We start from the raw sequence: 20,584 nt of genomic DNA on the forward strand, positions 1-20,584 counted from the left end.
AATGTAAAGAAACACATTGAGCGGAAGCATCGCGAAGCCTTGCAGTCCATAACTTCAGTTCTACCAGCACAGTGTGTTGATAAAAAGAATGGACTGTTTGTTGTTTTAGAATCATTTTGTGAGCCCTGTACCCCCATTCAAGTGGTCAAAAAAATTTGGAGTTGCAACAGTCGTGTTGAAGTGGCACAAAGGAGTGGACATTTGGTTGCGAAATGTGTGCATCTAAGCTCAGTAGACTACACCTGTGCTGTTGCACCGAGCGAGGATTTATCAGAGCATTTGTTGACTGAGATGGTGGCGCGAAAATGGATTGGAAACATAAGGAAAAAACGATGCCTTAAGCTGCAAAATCAAGCTAAGCTTAAAGGTGCCACATTTACTAGCCTTATTACCATTGGAGGCCCTGACTACATGTATTATATATCAATATATGAGCCAAAGTAAACTGGGCAGAGTCCCGGTGGATTACAATGCCAAGACAAACACTTGGAACTGCCCTTGTGGAAAATCATGCCTGCACAACAGTATTGCAAAGTGGTGTCTCTATCAAATGAAGAAGCAGCTCTTCAAAACCCTGCTTGAAGCAGAGGAAGAAAATGAATCAGCGCAACTTGAGGATCTATCTCGCCAACAAAAATGGGTGCCCAGCGACTGCTTGGGATAAGAAAAGCTGGGACATCTCAGCCCAAAAGAAAAACCGACTCTGGCCCACAGCGAACTGGCACTTCAAATCTATGATTCTGTGGATATCAGTGAACAAAGACAGCATTAATGTAAAATGAAGAAAATAAAAAGAAATCCAATGTCCAATTATTTAATTATTGATGCTGGGAATGTAAATAAATTAATTGACAACTGAGAGAAGCTATGGCGGTTTATTCTGGGGGAAAGAAGAGCATACAGAGATCATCAGCTTTTTAAAAACACATCACCGTAACAGATCCAACAGTGACCCCCTTTATGTTTTTCAGTTCATAGCAAAGCCCAACACACATATATTCATTAATGGAGTTTTATTAAACTCATTATTTTTAAATAATTTATTTAAAATATAAAAGTTACAATACTTATAACTACATATAGTTTGTCTACAGTTTGAATGTAGGTGTTGGTAGGATTTTTGTATCAGAAACATATCATATAAAAATATATAAACCATACAATATTATATGCATAAAACAGCACATTTTAAGCTTATTGACAGGTCAGTCAGATGTTGATTTAATATCTGCTGGCATTTATGATACCATGTATCCTAACAATTTGTAGAAAATTAGCAGCACAAGCATTAAAGATCCTAGAGAATACTTAGTAGAGATGAGGGACTTTTCTACATCTTTCTGTTTATGCCAAACCCATCTCTATTGGTTTGTTTCCATAAAAAATATGTTTTTATTTTGGTCTCATCTGGCCATAAAACCCAGTCCTATTGAACCCAATTACATTAATGCCTGGCAAATTGTAGGTACATAAGTTTGTTTGATGACACCAAAGGCTATTTCTGGCAATTTTCCCAAACAAGTTATGCTTATAGATGAGGTCTGATCATAGTTTTGGAAACTTTCTGATCCCAAGCCCCGACTAGCACCTGTGAACAGAAGAAAGTCATAAAATGTTAGAATGACACGAATACTTGTTCCACATTTATTGTTTCATGTAATTTTACTTAAAGATGTGGTTTAATTTTTGACAATTTGAAATGAAAAGAATTCACAGCCTGTTTTGTTCATATTTATCAAAGGTGCCAATATAAGTGGAAGATGCAATATATTCATTTTTTTTTTTTTGATTTAGTCAAACTGGTGTCTACGACCAAAACTACACAAACATAAAATTTGACAAAATCTTTGTTGAAAAAACTGTTCATGAGTCAACTACTCCATTGCGTTGATTGATTGTTAACGCTCTTTCTCTCAGATGTCTTTCAGAGTTGTGGAAAGAATGTTGTTTTCTTTTAGGGCTGTGCCCGTGTGTGTTTAGTCAGATTTAATGAAGCTCAAACAATAACACTTGTATGATCACGACTGCACTACAGGACTTGGAACACTCAACACACTTAACACTCAGGTTAGTAATGTAAAATAAAGTTTTATCAGTTTACAGTCCCTACAAGTCGATTTTTATATAACCAGCCAAATTCTTGCCACATAATATGAATTTTTTTTTAGTTCTTGGGCTCCTCTGCCATAGCTGCAAAGTCATTCTAAATCCCAGTCCTGAATCACAAGACATTGCTGAACCTGAGTTGTATGCACAAACGTCACTGCATTTCCTGATGACAAAACTTTTTCAGAAATAAGCACGTTTTTCTTTAAAAGTATAAGCTTTATACTGGTCATATATAGTATCTTAATGGGTCAAGTAAAATGTACATTTATAATAACACATACACACATCAGTGTATGAACACTTGGCTGGACGAATACAGTACACTTCTCTTTAATGCTATAACAGTCACATTTGAGTCCCGACTTACAAAATAAACAACAAATACATAAATAGTTTCCCTTTCAGTCAAGCAGTTGTGAATTAAATACTGGCTGACCAAATGAATGGATAATACTATTGTATACCATATACCCCACACATAATGTTCAGTTCAGGTCCTTTTTATGATTGAAGCATCAGGAATTTGGTAACTCTGAGCTCATTCAGTAAGGCACTTAGGATTTGGTTTTAACCACCTATGAGAAATCCACATACAGCAAGCAGTGAGATCCTGGGTCCCCACAGAGAAGCCAAAGGGAACTAGTGGTGAGTCTCCCTGCTGAGGGTGTGTGTCTCTCTCAGTATCTGAATATTGTACAGTCCTGTTTGTAAAATTGCATGCCCAGTTCTCTTTCACTCTGTGTGTTTGGATCTCTCACAGCCCTCTGCTTTTATACGAGTCCTGTGGGTTATCGCCCGGGGCAGGATGTAGGTTTAATGCAGTGGCCCTCAAACAGGACCAGGCTGGCTGGACAGTGGCAGCCAGCGACACAGGGTCTTTGACAGGGTCCGATTTCATTCCAGTTATTGCAGGTTTTAGTGCAGCCAGGTCCACATGTGTCATAAACTGCACCATGTTTGCAATGTGTGCCTACAGCAAAAAAGTGAAATGAACACTAGTCAAGAATGAAGAAAAGACACTAATCGCATATTCATGTCAGCTTTTGCCACATATGTAATTAAGACGGCTTCTTAAAGGGGTCATTGGATGCACAATTCACTTTTACATATTGTTTGAACATAAATGTGTGTTGGCAGTGTGCGTCCACAACCACCTTATAATAATAATAAAAAAATGTTTTTTCTTTAAATCCCCATAAATTATAACCCCTTTCTCAAATCAAGCCGATCTCAGATTCTTGGCTGTGTGATGTCACACAGGCCAAGGCTCCTCCCACCATTTTTGACTGACACTGGCGTTTCAACATAGACCCGCCCTGAGTGAGCTGTAAACAGTCCACCATTGTTTAGTCCACCAGAGCAGGTGTAAACAAGAACGTCTCCTAAGGCTGGCTGCACACTAGAGGATTTTAAGCCCGATTTGCACCCCCAAACGATCGGGGGGTGTGGCCCGATTCGCGGCTTGTCACAATTGATTTTTTGTCCAAAAATCCTTTATTGTGTGGTGTCATTGCGATTATTTATCTTCTCCCGATCAAGACGGAGCGATCAAAACATGTTTGATATTTACGACTCTTGATCGGGCTGCTTCTGACGTGATACTCGCGATAGCCAATGAGAGCGAGCAAGCGTCATTCACCGCATGTTGCGTGCTTCTATAGCTGAAACCTGGCAGCCACAAACATGCCGTGAAAGCAGGGAACATCACCCATATTCTTTTGTATACTTTGTTTTTCACTGTGAAACAGAGCGCGCGCCAGGAGAGCCAGCTGACCACGACGATTGTCCTCTATTTGTTTTTCTTCTCTAGTCACGTTTGATCTCGCGAGTCTCCGTGAGATCACGTGTCACTGTGAAATCGTTCCTACAATCTTCAAGTGTGTGGTCTCGCGGTCTGCTCGAATCATCTAGTGTGCGTGTTTAGAGGATTTTAAGGCTAAACATCGGTTGAACTGTCTTCATGTCTGTGGTCTCCCATGGTTTTAAAATCAGTTAAGATTTGAAAATTGTCTAGTGTGCAGCCAGCTTAAGCAATTGAGGTGTTTTGTTGTTGGATGCAATAATGAATATGGCAGTCGTCATTTACTTCCGACATCTGAGCCACTGAAAAGCAGTGGATTGCTTTTGTTTTTAAAGGTAATGCACCCCCCGATCTACCTAAATGCATCTATGTTCGCGCGAATCATTTGTGACCCAGCTTCACCTCCAGAAGAAGTGAGTACAAGGTTTTTTAGGAATCTTTGCAAATCGCCTTTCCTAATAATGTGCTAGTTTGCAAGTTCCACAACGAATGCGGCTGAAGTTTACAGTCTTATTAGAACGGCTCGTCACCCCACGGAAGAGATGGGCGGGGTGAGCAGAGCTCACTAGCATTTAAAGGGACATGCACCGAAACGGGTCGCTGTGAACAGAGCTGTTTTTAGTCTCAGCCTCAGGCGTCACGCCCACGGCACATTGGCTGAACATCTGATGCATATGGCACACTTATCTGGAAACACTTTAGGAGTTTCGAAGTTGTCTTCGGATTGGTTGAATTATACAGGATTTCCGGGAGATGAGTGTGTCGCGTTCTTTAACGTTCCGCCTGGAAACAAAAATGCCATGGCACCAAACCCTCTCACGAAAGAAGAAAGCCGTCTTGTTTACAACTGTGACGACGAGTTCGCGGCATAGAATCTTTAAAATTTGTCTGTGAGTTTTACACACCGGTCTGTTATTATGCCGACATTTCCGGGTCTCGGCCATTCAAAGCGGCCAAAGTTCCCAGACCTTCAGCCGTCAGACTGAAGGTCTGGCTACGCGAGACTAAGCTGTTTTTGACAAGGTAAAATGGTTGTTGTTTTACACAACCATTGAGTAATTTTAACCAAATTATGTTATAGACTTTTCATTAAGACCCTAAATTATTATATCAACTTGTGCAAAATGGGCATCCGATGACCCTTTTAACAAGAAATCCCAAAACATTTAAAATGTAACAGAGACAAAACATGTTTGAAATTTTTTGAACACTATCCTAGAAAATGGGCAATTAATCTCTGTTGTTTAAAACAACAACACCAAAAACATCATACAATGAATGAGGGTTTCAGTTCCTGCTGTCAATAAATTTGTCAGGTCTGACTTACTCATGCAGGTGAGCTCCGGTCTCCAGTGCACACGAATGCCCTCTCTCTCACACGCTCGACTATATGCTATAAACGACTCACAGTAACAGTTCTTATGCACTGGACACTCACACATGTCTGTTACACATGACCTAAATAGAGAAAGACACAGGGAGAGACAGAGATAGAATGAGTGTTAGTGTTGAATGTTCTCTATCCTACAGACATGTAGTTTATCGTTTTAGTATTAAATATTCAGTATCAAAATGCAGAAGACCTGAAGCTAATTCTACAGTAGTACAATAAAAGGGCACATGCACAACCCATGATCTCTTATTAAGTTTGATGTTCATCTGAGCTCTGATCTTTTATTTATCTATTTGATAATGATGATTGCACAATGGGAAACTCACTTGTAGAAAGAGGTAAAGTCTACAGCAGAATGGCACTTCTGAAACTCCCAGGACTTGAGTTTTTGGCACGTTCTGTGTGCACGCAGCTTTACTTTGACTGTGCCAGGACAGAGGAAGGACGAGGGCCTGCGGTTCGGTGCCTGACACACCTCATTGTCCTCCACACGCCAAGACTCAGCAAATTCATCCACGTCAAACTTAATCTGGCCGTCTCCACCTAGAGAGTCGTCCCGTCTTTGACCGTTGTAGTTTCCACACAGCCCACAGAGCTGCCCCTTCAGATGGGGTGCTGCGACCACCTCCACCAGACTGTCCCCGTCCCAGGTGATCTCCAGTCCTGATGACACAGCCAAGATGATGATTAAGGAAAAAAACATGCTGCAGTTGCCTGTGTTTGAGAAGATGACAATCTAAGTCTATCTTAAACAGCATTTGAATCAAGTCATTTAGCAATCAAATTAATTTTTCTTCTTTTAAAAACTCATTCGTTACAGTGAAGGCAAACAAGGTTTTTAAGAAAGTATGAAAAAACGGTGACCAGAATCAAGACCTCTAACATACTGTTTTCCTTGAACATTCAAATAAATTTTGACCTACAATTTGGATCCTGAAAAATCTTCACAGCAACCCATTTATCTATTGCATTGTATCTATTTTTCTGTTATCTATTCAAAAATGTGCTTAAAAATCAAAAATTGGCAAAATCAACAGAACTTAGCTAAATATTGACACTGTTTCTTTCCAGAACTGTTAAACTTTGCAACGTTGACAGTTATTGAACTGAACTGAAATAAATTGAGCTGAATAATGATTCTGTTATCTTCTGTGGAGGTGCTTTAGAGCTAAAATTACATTTGTTTCATTATTGATGTAGTTTACATCATGAACACTTATTTTCCTGTTTATTAATGTCACGTTGCTTCGAAACAATCTGCATTGTATAAAGCGCTATATAACTAAATGTGACTTGACTTGAGTTAAACCAGCATGCTGAATTGGAATCTAGTTTGGAAGTTATTGTCATTTGTATTGAATGACCATTTTAAACAGGCCGAACATGCTCTTTTGAAAAAACAAAACAAAAAAAGGTGCAGCAAACTGTAACCCTCCTATACTATATGTGCAAGTTGGAGTGATTGATTTGAACTGCTAACACAAAGGTTGCTTACAGATAAATGTCATACACACATGGGAGAATTAATCAAATCACAATCCTGCTGCCAGTCCAAGGGTCAGCATTGTGCAAGGCACTACATTAGCTCATTCTTACACTGCAAAAAACATTTTCTTACTCAGAATTTCTCAGATGAGTTACCTTTAGTTAATATGCAGTTAATTCAACCCTAAGGCGGCATCCCAGTAGCTGACACAAATCGTTTTTGGTCAGAATGCCATACATTCTTTGATGAATAAAAATATCAAAAGCATTTATTTGAAATGAAAACTTTTTGTCACATTTGAATTGTTTTTACTGCCACTTTTGAACTTTAAGTGTCCTTGCTGATCGAAAGTATTCATTTGTGTATTTTTTTCATTGATCCTTTCAGGGATTTCTGTATAAAGTATTTGTTCATGCATATCTTCAGTGAGAAAAAGAACTCACTGAGAATGAAGTCACTGGAGATGTTGACACCCACTTGCAGAGACGTCGCAACAATCGAACCCCTCTGATTCACCAAAAGCTATGTAAAAGATCCTATGATAGAAAATCCCATAGCAAGTGCTGGCCTTACCTGCGATGGTGGTGAGTTTGAGCAGGTATCCATCCAGGTCAATGTGGACCCCTGTGCTATGGAAGGGAAGAGCGATGCGTGTGCCGTTTTGACGGACAGTCAGGTGTTGGTGGAGGCTGATGCTCAGGCCTGATGTGTGCAGCTCCACTGATTTAGTCCATGAGAAGGAGCGTGTGCGACGGGCATCGTTCTTCACAAGCACTGTGAAACTGGCTGCTGGGGAGCAGTCCCTAGTGAGCACGTATTTACACGTGCCCTGGAAGTTAAAGGTGCGGCCGTCAAAAGTGTTATAGTGAGGGTCTCCAAATACGGTACACACACCTGGCTCTGGAGTTACGAAAAGAGCAATAGAGAGGATATTTGTTGTGAAATAATGACAAATAATGCATATTTGTATGCAAACTGATGGCACACATGGAACTTATAATTTATACTTAAAAGTTACATTGTTGAGTATGTGATTATCTGACCGTAGTAATGGATGTAACAGAAAAGCTTGTAATTTTATTAAACAAAAGGCTACCTCTTCTTCAAAACAAATTTTTTAAGTTTTATTCTGTTAAAATTCACAGCTGCAACATCATGTGAGGAAGTCAACTTACTATCAGTGCAAACAGGACAGCATCCAGTTCGATTCAGTATCTTGTTCTGAAAAACGGACGAAAAACATTGTATAGTGACAGACTTACACACAGTAGGAGACAGAAAATCAAACAGGTTTGCTGGGTGTAACTAGAAACAAAATATTTAGGCCTTGTGTCCACCAACGAGTTTTTGGCCAGATGAAAATGCCCAGCTGGGGAGCAGTCTTTGTACATATAAAATGTGACAGCTGTTCACTATGGTATTTGTTCACAAGACTCATATCAGGAACGCCCATATAGGCATAAACAGACACACCTGCACACAAGCAATCATACCACACACACAAGTGCATTTTTCCAAGCCATTTTGTTTAAAAAAGGAAACGAAGTTACGTTACACAATGTTAGGTAAACATCCTCTTCAGTTAGTCAAGACTCTATTTACACATGTTTACCTCACATTTTGTAATGTAATTTCATCAGTCTCTTGCTCTCAAGCTGACTTTCAAATTTCTAAAACTGTCTATTTTCTGAAACTTCACATTCACCTTTTAACAGTGGAAACACCATCTACATTCTATAAAGTATAACGTATCACTATAAAGTACCGGCGACTTCATGTGCTTTGTAAAACAAAACTTACAGAGGGACAGCTGGAAATAGGAACACAAATCTTGGGCTGACATTCAATATTGCCCTTAACACAGGTGCACAGAGAACAGTTAGCAGACGACCATCTGTCACCATCCTAAACCAGGAAGAGACAAAGTTATACACTCATTCTCCTCTGATATATACGCATACATTTTTCAACTAGATGTCCGCATTTGTTTATTTGTCCCTGTTCTTGGATGCCTCACCCTATAGATTTTGCTCTTCACCCTGCAGTACTTCACATCTTCCATCTTCAGATGAGACTGGCACTCTTCACAGCACACACTGCCATGACAGCTGCCAGGCGGTGAGCATCTCTTCGTGCACAGCACCGTGGAGTCCACACATGTGCAGGTGGTGCAGTTGTCATGGCTAATGGATGTACCGTTCTCATAAACCTCACTGTGGAACAGACAGCTGCCAGGTGACAAGTCAAACACCCTCCTCTGACCTAGAGAAGACAAATAAGACCCTGTCCTTTTATATTTCCCATGAAGGCATACTAGATTCAACTGCAATCAAAATTATTCAACCCCCCCAGAGACTACCTATTTACAAATGTCAGCTTTTCTGAACATCCAGAATTTTAAAAAAAATCACTTCAACAATAGTTTGATGGAATATTAAAAGTGATAATGTCAACATATTATTTAGTTTTTTTGTAATACAGCTGTCATAATTATTCAACCCCTATTCAGCACTGTTTTTAAGTCTCTTATTTGTATGAAAGGGTGCAAAATTGTGGTTTAATTACACTTGAGCCCTTGGAAACTCCATAACAAATCTTAATTAGCTTCAGCTGTTAGAGATACATAAATCTGAGTAGCAAATATGGCCAAAGAGCTCTTACAAAAGCTATAGAGAAGAAATGGTTTTATGTTGTAAATAGTTTTAAAGTTTATGGCTACAAGAGACGTTCCTAGAGACACAGCTAGCAGCATTACTCATATGTTTAAAATGTGTTGTACCAGAAAACTTTTAAGGCCAATTAAGAAAAAACAGTATCATCAAGGGGAAAATGTTTGATCAGAGAAAACCCCTCAATTTACTGCCAAAGACTTGCGAGATGAAAGGAGGAAACACATTTCAATGCACAGTATAAGAAGAACACTAAACAAGCATGGGTTCATAGTGGAACACCACTCTTGATCAAGAAGAACATAAAAGGCAGACTTGAATATGCTGAAATTTATTTGGATAGACCAGTAGAGTTCCAGAAGAACGTTTTATGGAGTGATGTGACCAAACCAGAACTTCATAGATCAGCAGTATGTCTGGTGCAAAAAAAGGCTAGGCCTTATGAGCAGAAGATTACTATCCCTATGGTCAAACATCTTGTTCTAGGGGTGCTTTGCTGATGCAGGAAGAGGAAATCTTGACTGTATGAAAGACATCATGGAATTTGTTTAAGTATTTGTTGAATAGAATGAAGTCTGATGACCATCAGGATGATCATCTCAAAGTATACATCTAAATCTAATGAAGCTTGGTTAAAGCATCAGTCGTAAAATGTTCTTCAGTGGCCTGTTCAGTCTTCAAATTTAAATCTCTTTAAAAATATTTTGTGGAATTTGATGTAAGCAGTGGCAACATGGAAACCAAATATTAGAAGTGATCTGGAAGCTTTATAATACAGTATATAGTCAGTGTGTATGGTATTTGTCATTGTGAAAGTCTGTACTAAAAATCTAAGTTTCTTTAGGTGTCTTGTTTTTTTTTTTTTTACCCCAAAACATTGAGAAGAAAATAACTTACCACGACATCTAGGACAGCATTGGCCAGGTGGAGTGTGGGTGAGATGTGATGGGCAGGACAGAACAGGACAAACCACTTTATGACACATGCTTTGCCCTCCCTGAAAAACACACATATGATTATACAAAGCATATCAAAACATATGAAGAGTTAATTTGCAAAAACAGATAACTCCGTTTTTAACAATGTTTAAAAAATCATGTTTTTTCATTGTGCATTCCAATTAATCTCAATCAAACCGCAGTTGGGTTATTTTGATTTAGTAAAAACAACAACAACAAAAAAAATACAACTAACCAACACAATAAAAAACAATAAAAACATGATAACATAATAAAAAAAACATGATTTTTGAAAAAGAAAAAAAAAAGAAAACGGAGTTGTCTGTTATTGCAAATAAACTCTTCATATATCTTTGTGTTATTTAACTGAACTATATGTGCTACTGTGTGTCACTGATATAGAGGAAGAAAACAAATGTTTATATTTGAAATTAAATATCATGTATTAGGGTACTATGTGACTAAAAGCACATTTGATTTTCTTCTCTGTTAATCTAATAAAAGTTAATTCTGCACTAATTCGATCTAACATTTAATGTTATTCAAAATGTTATATGAAGCAAAATACATATTAGGTAGCAAATGAGATTCTATTAAATTACTCAATATATTTTGAGAAAAGTCTTGTTAATCTTTTTTCGGTTTTGGTCAAGGAAGAATATGTATATGAGAATATGAATATGTATATTAGATGTGCATATGTGACCCTGGACCACAAAACCAGTCTTAAGTTTAAATGTTTTGAAATTGAGATTTATACATCATCAGAAAGCTGAATAAATAATCTATGTTTGGTTAGTTAGGATGGAATCTGGAATCTGAGGGTGCAAAAAAATCTAAGTATTGAGAAAATTGCCTTTAAAGTTGTCCAAATGAAATTCTTAGCTATGCATAATACTAATCAAATTTTCTTTAAGTTTTTATATATTTACGGCAAGAAATTTACTAAATATCTTCATGGTACACGATCTTTACTTAATAGCCTAATGATTTTTGGCATAAAAGAAAAAACGATAATTTTGACCCATGCAATGTATTTTTGGCTATTGCTACAAATATACCCCAGCGACTTAAGACTGGTTTTGTGCTCCAAGGTCACATATAAGAAAATGAAGAGTAAGTATATTATTAGGGGTAAGAAGTGGCCCTATTCTGATGGGACTAAAGGCACAATAATTAACACGAAAATAAACAGCTGGTTGACTTTTCTATTCTTAATGGCTGACACTTGATTACGCTGAATGTGAGTGTTGCGTCGCGTCAAAAGCAAATAGAAATTACCATCACTGATGCTATCTTGTTTACACTGGGTACAGTATACAGATGCACGTTCGCTTTCGGACACACACTTCAGGCTGTCGTCAATAGGACAAATGGAGTGAAAGAGAGCTCTCATTGATGCATTTGGTTTAAACAGCTCGATCACATCTTTGTACAGATATAAGAAGGATCCCAGCGTAAGGAACAAGTGGATAGATTATTTTAATGCCATCCCGGATCTTGTCTGAGGATTGATCGGAGCATTTTGTTTTGTAAACAAGGCACAGTGTCATGCAGTGTAAAATATGTTTTTTACGGGTTTCCTCAATTTTTTAAGTAAAGTTAACCGATCGCTTTTTACAGTGTGGTGAGTTTACTAAGAAACATTTGTTGATGAAGATGAAGCAGTACTAGATCTGGCTGCAGCTGTATCACAATCCGTAAGTAAATGGTTTCATAATGTTTTGTCTGGAAATTACCATTTTATTTTGATTATGCAGTCAAAACTCACATGCAATAGTGAGGGGTGTTGATACTGTTTCTTATGCAATGACGTTAACCAATCATAACAGTGGCCGATTACTGACAAGCCTTACAGGACCCCCCCTTAAAAACAGGTCATTTTAGACAGAGGGTCAGAACGAAGGTTGAAAATAATCAAATAATTCCACATATTTATTTGTTTTTGTGCAAAAAACTTAATTAACATTATAAATAAACCTCAAAGAACATTACAATATGTCGTGACCCCTTTAAAGTCTGCATGAAATCAAAATATTTTGTCAGCGTACATTGCTAGTCTTAAGGTGAACAATTAATCCGTGCAAGTTAATCAGATGAAAAAAAATTGTTAGTCTTGGCAATCTTTAATCAAAATCTTAAATAGACCGCTCTGAAATGGCACTCCTTCTCTGATGACGTCATTTTGACGGCTTGGGCAGAATATGCTTAACCACGCCCCTCCAACCTTTAGTTTGCTACGAGTGAGAGATGAGCGAAACCCCACCCTCTACTCAATATTCTGTTTCAGATGGAAATACGTCACCATACTGAAATAAAGTCGGCAGCAACTTTCAGTTCACGGTTCCAGAAAGTTTGTAACCAGGCTGTTTTGGGGCATCATTGACTTCCATAGTAGGAAAACAAAAAATACTATGGAAGTCAATGGTGCCTCAGAACTGCTCTGTTTCCCACATTCTTCAGAATATCTTCCTTTGTGTTCAGCAGAACAAAGACATTCATACAGGTTTGGAACTACTTGAGGGTGAGTAAATTATGACAGCATTGTCATTTTTGGGTGAACTATGCCTTTAAGGTGTACCTTTAGCCCTGTTGTACCCTAATAGTATTAGAATTATTATTATATTGAATGTTCAAATACTAAATGTTTACTATCTGAGATGGGGTGTGATTGTTTGGTCATAGTAGAGTGTCCAGAAATTGTGCTAAACTAGTAAGGGTTCAGCAGATAAACTCACAGTGCAGATGCATTTAATACAGGGATTCCTTTCAGGATGAAACTCTTCATCTTCTTTATATAAATTTCCCTCGAAAATACACCCTGTGAACATCCAAAATATGAATAAGCACTAGGATGAGAATCTGACAGAGATATCCACATACACCTAGACAAACAACTAAGATATGCCGGTAAAGTGAAGTTATTGAAGAAATGTTGTGCACGTCAATATCTAGAATTCTGTTTATAATATTCTGATTAAACAGACTTGTTTTTAAATTTGGCAAAGTTTCCGTTTCTCTCTTATATTTTTAAAGGGAAAAGCACTGTATAAGAAATGAACAGACACAAACACACATAATAACATTGACTGACCTGGGCAAGTTGGGCAGCATTTGTTTGGGTGGTTTTTGGGATTCTTACAGTGAATGACACACCTCATTTCTGCTTCAGTGATGACACCTTCCTGTCCAAAGAAAACGTTTCATGAACTTTACAATCAGATTTATATTGGTTTCTTGTTATAACTTAAATATGAAAATACACATATTGTGCGTGAGGTGAGGTAGCATCTACATCATCTACATTATAATTACTGTTATTTTCCCAAACATCCTCATTTAAACCAGTAGTTTATTAAAACATTCAGCTTGCTACATTACTCATTCATTTGTCCAGACCACTCTATTTACCAGACTAGTTAACAAAGTGAATCCTTCCAGCCATTCCCAAGATGCAGCCAGTGTTTAATGTTTCGATGAGATTGACCCACCTGACAGCTGTATGTGACGCAGGGTTTCACAGGGCTGATCCAGTGATGGGAACTGTTGTAGGATGTCCCTTTTAGCTGACAACCTGCAGAGAGAGGAAATGCTCAGATAATATCATTTCAAGCCATGTACACCAAAACAAATGGTGTAGGATTTACTTTTAAACAATTTTCCCTCAGAAATTACTAGTAAAGTAATTACAAAGGAACAGCAAGTAACATATTTAACTAAATATGATACTTTGAAGTCGAAAGACTGTAGTATAATAGTATTTCCTTGTAAAATGTACTCCAATAATCTGTTTTATTTACTACTTTGGAAAAAATATTTAGTGTAACCAGAATATCCGAGCCACCTTTGTTAATTGGCTCTTATATTAAAAATAGGCTGAACATCATCTACAGATTATTGATTGATTTATAACTGATTATAGTTTATTATATTGATTACAGTTCATTATCAGAAGAATGTTCTAAGGAAACCCATTCAAATAAAACATCTAAGAAAGAGGGAATATCAAGATCTCAGCTGTAAGGAGTAATGGCGTCTCTAAACCATAAGGTGGTAGTGATGTTAAACATAGCACTAACTATACATTATGACTAAAGAACCAAAGTTTGTTCGCCCACACATAATTAATAATAACATTATTTTGTTAGATCAGTTCTTCAAGAGGTTTGAACTGACCTTTGCATCTTTCACAGCAGGCTCCGGTCTGTTTGACCACCAGCGCACAGTCCTCTGCCAGCGGTGAACACTTCTCCTGCTTACAGTCTGCTTTCTGATTCTATTGATAAACACACATATTTAAAGGACAATCCCTTATCATTCAGTAGTGTGCATAATAATTTTACTTCCTGACAATGTGACAAGGATAAAGCCATGAAATTTAGTACGGGAAGTGATCTGCTTTCTTGATGGATCAGCTTAATTCAATCACGTTTGGTTCATGACATGCCCATCAACAGCAGACAAATGCATGTACATGAAGAACAGCATCGTCTTTCAGAGATAAAACTTCCTGTATTGATCTCTATTCATCAACTCACATGCTACAAAATCAATACGAGACATTCATCAACCCCTCGTATCAGCTCTCACGCACTAACCTTGTGAAAGGCACATTGTTTGACTCTCATAATGTTCTCATATCATTCTCTTTATAATGGGTAGCAGACACATAACATAGACCGATGCTGATTTTTGTCAATGTGACAGATGTGGATTAAAGTAGTTCCAGTAATTCCAATTTATCACTAATGTTTTACCATCTAAATTTATTACAGTTGTATATTTGCAACATTTACAGTTCTCGGCACTGAAAATGTAACCACAATACGTAATACGTAAATGATTAAGCAGTACTCAGTAGTCTATATTGTTGCTGTTGTTGTTATATCGAAGACTGTATGTGTATTCTTATATTATTTACCTATGGTGACAGAAGTTCTTATATATTTCAAATAGGCTATCTCTTGTATAATACTTATTAAATATCATTCTATTCTGTATGACTTTTGTGCTCAAGTTGCTATCCTGAAAGCTCAAAAAAATCTTTGTCATGCGAATCTGCAAACATTTAAGCATATTTCATACTTCATATTTCTAAGGGTTTGGGTTTCCTCACCAGACAGACGCAGGAGATGCAGGGGTTGTCTGTGATGTTGGGGATGTGTAACACTTCTCCCTCGTTCTCACAGCTAGCCTCCGTACCTGACAGGCAAAATATGAATAAAATGAACATTTATTTCCTCTAAACATTTTATTTAACCATACAAACAACAATACAAGCCTGTGTCCAGACTGCTCGTGTTTACTTGAAGTAGAGTTCTTTATTTGACAGTGTTACTCTGTATTTAAGTGATTACCGAGTAAAACTAGTTAAACTAACGAGCTGCATACTTACTGGCAATTATTTTATTTTTGCTATATAATTTTGCGATTACTGTGCTGATTAACAATTACATGACTAATGCAACGGACACTGTCAAATAATTATTTAGGCTATGACTCCACAGAAATCAATGGCTACTAAAGCAACATTTATTCAAACTCAAATTCAAAGCAATGTAAACATTTTAATAGTTTTGAAATTATCAAAAATATCAAAACCAATGACAAAACAACACGTTTTCCTCAGATTTCGAATATACATATTAATGAAAGTGATTTAGGTCTAATATTTGATATGATTGCATTTCTTATGGATGTTTATTTATGATTCTTACCGGTAATTAAAGGTGCAGTTAAATGTGGCGTTTGGAGAAATAAAAACCAGAATAACAGGTTGTAGGTTACTGGAGGAGACAGACACAGCATCCTAAATTCACTCCAGACGCAAGGGGGGAAAGAGAAAAAATGAATGAATAGAGTATCCAAAGCCTGTAGAAATGGTTTTCGTTAAGATCCAGAGAGAAGTGGAAATTGGTGTCATGAGGGAGTCAATCCCAAAACTTTCGGCAAACGCGCGCGATGCCCATTCAGATCAACATTGAGACAAAAACGGTCCAGAAACACGTGAACAGCGAGGCGACTTTCCGAAGATCCAGGTTTGCAGGTCACAAACTCCACAAAGAGTTTAAAACAGAGATAAGATCCAGAGGTCTTCTGGAGACAAGCGCGTGGAGAGATGACACTGCCATGATCCAGTCTTTGGTCAGAGCGCGCTCGTTTGGCCTCCGGCGGTTCCTCTCTGACGGACGCACGGATGCGCACTGCTGCTCATTTCTGGCGACGCAGACGCTCCTCCAGCTCCAGAGCAGCAGTTAAACATTCCCGCGGTATTGGTCCGTCCTCCAGTCCACGCAGATATCTGCCCCTCTCTATTTAAACGCATGTGTATACAGATCTGCTGTATACTGAGGTCTAGTGAGATCCGCCCCTATCTGTACCTCAACATATCAGCATTCAGCATGGGCACACTCGTGAAACTTTCTCACCAAACAAGAATGTCAGCCTATTATAAAGGCACGGGATAGGAACATGCCTTTAATCTTAGAATAACAATGACTTCATTCATTGACCATTATCCAAAGTAGGTGCTAACTGTCTTCAGAAATGCAAAGAATCTGCATTTCAAAAGTCAGATTAATACCTAAATATATGAAGCTGAAGCAGACCTAGTCTATGTCCTGAGACTAATTGCTTCTAAAGGTAGACGTGCTTCTAAACACCAAGATAAGGCTCTCAGAGAAACCATTTATTCCTTTAATATTAGTCACTAGATAGCGCCAAAGAGCACTGGAGATACTTTACTGGAGATTTACTGGAGAGAGAAAGAGATGTACTTTACTGGAGATCTTGCCGCCTGGTGTCTAGTGTCTTGGAAATTCAACTCACCTTGGTGACAATCCCTTTTGCCAAGCCCAAGCAATTATAATGCGTTTGACAAATCTTCTTATTTAGATCCAATTATAATAATTACTTTTAATTGGTTTAATTATCAACAGTGAGTGGTAAACCACCCACAATCACTTGATAGGACAAAGATGATGCTATAGCATAAGGTGTAAGAAGCTGATGGTAGCCTACTATTTAAGATTGTAAATATATATAGTGAATGGTGAGACATCTGATCTGCAGTGTGTTGTGATACACCTGTCATGTCTTGCTGTACCTCTGCCATACACTTGTTGATCTTAGTTATTGAGAATGATTCAATGTAATTTCTCAATTCTCTAGTGAAATGACTTCTCTCTGATGACGTATGTCAGATTTCCCCAATCATTTTTTCGTTTTCGATAATCGGTTTCAGAAAACCTGCTACCGCTACTTCCATTAAAGCTATTTGTAGAGAAGGAATTATCTTGACACAGTTTGCAACTGCAGTCAATTGTTTTTTGGTGCAGTGCATGTATATTTATTGAAATGACAAAACCACCATTGTCTGTATTCAGAGTCAAATGAAAACATAATTTGGATGTATAGGCCTGTTCACACCAAGACGAATGTGCGGTGCGATAAATATTTCCAATGTGTTCCAATCTTTTTTCCACTTCACTGGTCAACAGTGTTGGGCTAGTTACTCAAATAATGTAATATACACTCACCTAAAGGATTATTAGGAATACCTGTTCAATTATCTAATCAACCAATCACATGGCAGTTGCTTCAATGCATTTAGGGGTGTGGTCCTGGTCAAGACAATCTCCTGAACTCCAAACTGAATGTCAGAATGGGAAAGAAAGGTGATTTAAGCAATTTTGAGCGTGGCATGGTTGTTGGTGCCAGACGGGCCGGTCTGAGTATTTCACAATCTGCTCAGTTACTGGGATTTTCACGCACAACCATTTCTAGGGTTTACAAAGAATGGTGTGAAAAGGGAAAAACATCCAGTATGCGGCAGTCCTGTGGGCGAAAATGCCTTGTTGATGCTAGAGGTCAGAGGAGAATGGGCCGACTGATTCAAGCTGATAGAAGAGCAACTTTGACTGAAATAACCACTCGTTACAACAGAGGTATGCAGCAAAGCATTTGTGAAGCCACAACACGCACAACCTTGAGGCGGATGGGCTACAACAGCAGAAGACCCCACCGGGTTCCACTCATCTCCACTACAAATAGGAAAAAGAGGCTACAATTTGCACGAGCTCACCAAAATTGGACGGTTGAAGACTGGAAAAATGTTGCCTGGTCTGATGAGTCTCGATTTCTGTTGAGACATTCAGTTGGTAGAGTCAGAATTTGGCGTAAACAGAATGAGAACATGGATCCATCATGCCTTGTTACCACTGTGCAGGCTTGTGGTGGTGGTGTAATGATGTGGGGGATGTTTTCTTGGCACGCTTTAGGCCCCTTAGTGCCAATTGGGCATCGTTTAAATGCCACAGCCTACCTGAGCATTGTTTCTGACCATGTCCATCCCTTTATGACCACCATGTACCCATCCTCTGATGGCTACTTCCAGCAGGATAATGCACCATGTCACAAAGCTCGAATCATTTCAAATTGGTTTCTTGAACATGACAATGAGTTCACTGTACTAAAATGGCCCCCACAGTCACCAGATCTGAACCCAATAGAGCATCTTTGGGATGTGGTGGAACGGGAGCTTCGTGCCCTGGATGTGCATCCCACAAATCTCCATCAACTGCAAGATGCTATTATATCAATATGGGCCAACATTTCTAAAGAATGCTTTCAGCACCTTGTTGAATCAATGCCACGTAGAATTAAGGCAGTTCTGAAGGCGAAAGCGGGTCAAACACAGTATTAGTATGGTGTTCCTAATAATCCTTTAGGTGAGTGTATTTCTGCCTCATCATTTGACCAAAATCAACATTGGATCGCAGTCAGAAGTTATTACAAACACTTAGTGATTGATAGTGACATTCAATTAGATTAAATGTGTATTAATCTCATTAATTGTCATGTGTAGCTTGAAGTAACCCATATATATTTACCGTTACCCATATATACGATTATATTTCATCAAATCACATAAGTTTGTAAGAAACTGTTTAATTTTCCAAAAAGATGTGTAATTATAGTAATATAATGTACCACATGCTGATCAGAGGGATGTGGGCGGGCCACAAAATCTACAATTTTTCTGACAAAATCAATATAATGCAAAATTTCTATCTGCTGAATGTAAGCTTTTCCATATTCTGAACTTGCCTGCTGCACTGCGGACATCACATTTATGTGCGAGTCGTGAAAATAAATCTAGGAATGATTTGATTGTTAGATTTTAAAGGGGTTGAGGCATCAAAAGTAACTAACTAAGCTGTTTTATGGATAGTAACTGTAATATTATTACTGAAATCTTATTAGTAATTAGTTACACTACTAGTTACTGCAAAAAGTAATATTATTACAGTAACTAAATTACTAGTAACTAGTTACTGCCCAACACTGCTGGTCAACCAATAAGATTTGTGCTTTTAAGTCATGTGCCTGTAGACACTGCTGTTATATAAAACCAGGGGTCTTCTGCTTTTTTCTAAGTGCCACCTACTGTCAGAGAGTAAACCAGCAATTGCATGCAGCCCATCTGCTGTTTATGCATTGGTATGAATAAAGAGACAAACTGAATATGAAATCTGCACAGAATTTTCGTGTTGAACAATTGTGTTGGTGTGAAAGATATAGTTCTATATAATTAGCCGATCATCTGAAAAACCAAGCAACTATACAACTGTATTTAAATTTGTCTTAACACTCAACAGTCTCTCTGTTATCCAAGTTTGAATAGTTAATTGCATGTCTCAAAACGCATGTCTTAAAATGGATACTACATGGGTTAAATGGCATTAGAGGGACTCATAGGATAATAAAGTGCCCACTGGAAATGTACTTCAGAATCTCACCGGCAGTAGTAGGTCATCTAGGTACTTTTCGCCTACCGTTTTATGAATAGTGTGAATTTTAGACATATTACTGGACATATACTGCATCTCCTGTATATGTACTTTTCATGGAATATATATTAGGGAAGTAGGCATATTTGGATGCAGCCACTGTATCAAGCAGCAGATCACTTCTGCACTCCTATTGGTTAATTGCCATATCACTTCTATGTTGAGTTCTGCTGAACTTTTGTTGCATCGCTAACAGTCGCCACTCTCACTGTGAAGGAATGTAGTCAAATTTCAGTCAATGTGAAGCCCCTTAACCGGTTATCATTCATCATTACTATGAAGACAACAACTAAAAAATATTCAGTTTTTTAAAGTA

General features: G+C 38.0%; 1 protein-coding gene across 1 annotated transcript; it reads right to left on the reverse strand.

Moving 5' to 3' along the window:
- Positions 1-1,618: 1,618 nt before the first annotated feature.
- On the reverse strand, positions 1,619-16,773 carry LOC306877712 (BMP-binding endothelial regulator protein-like). The gene is made up of 14 exons (XM_079429634.1): positions 16,135-16,773; positions 15,534-15,619; positions 14,594-14,693; positions 13,909-13,991; positions 13,512-13,602; positions 13,156-13,238; positions 10,356-10,455; positions 8,807-9,051; positions 8,590-8,694; positions 7,965-8,010; positions 7,363-7,689; positions 5,630-5,966; positions 5,238-5,368; positions 1,619-3,079 (listed from the first exon to the last, which is right to left on the reverse strand). The coding sequence occupies exons 1-14, from the start codon at positions 16,223-16,225 to the stop codon at positions 2,898-2,900; spliced, it is 2,007 nt and encodes a 668-aa protein (XP_079285760.1). The 5' UTR covers positions 16,226-16,773; the 3' UTR covers positions 1,619-2,897.
- Positions 16,774-20,584: the final 3,811 nt, after the last annotated feature.

This window comes from Barbus barbus (genome assembly GCF_936440315.1).
Source record: "Barbus barbus genome assembly, chromosome: 12".
Taxonomy (NCBI): domain Eukaryota; kingdom Metazoa; phylum Chordata; class Actinopteri; order Cypriniformes; family Cyprinidae; genus Barbus; species Barbus barbus.

What these genes read in the sequence shown, in the direction of transcription:
- LOC306877712 (XM_079429634.1), bottom strand. Translation starts at nt 16,225, where the DNA reads ATGCTGTGTCTGTCTCCTCCAGTAACCTACAACCTGTTATTCTGGTTT. An exon ending in AACTGCACCTTTAATTACCG is followed by an intron (nt 15,620 to 16,134) that starts GTAAGAATCATA and finishes TTTGCCTGTCAG; the next exon opens with GTACGGAGGCTAGCTGTGAG. An exon ending in GACTTTACCTCTTTCTACAA is followed by an intron (nt 5,369 to 5,629) that starts GTGAGTTTCCCA and finishes TTCTCTATTTAG; the next exon opens with GTCATGTGTAACAGACATGT.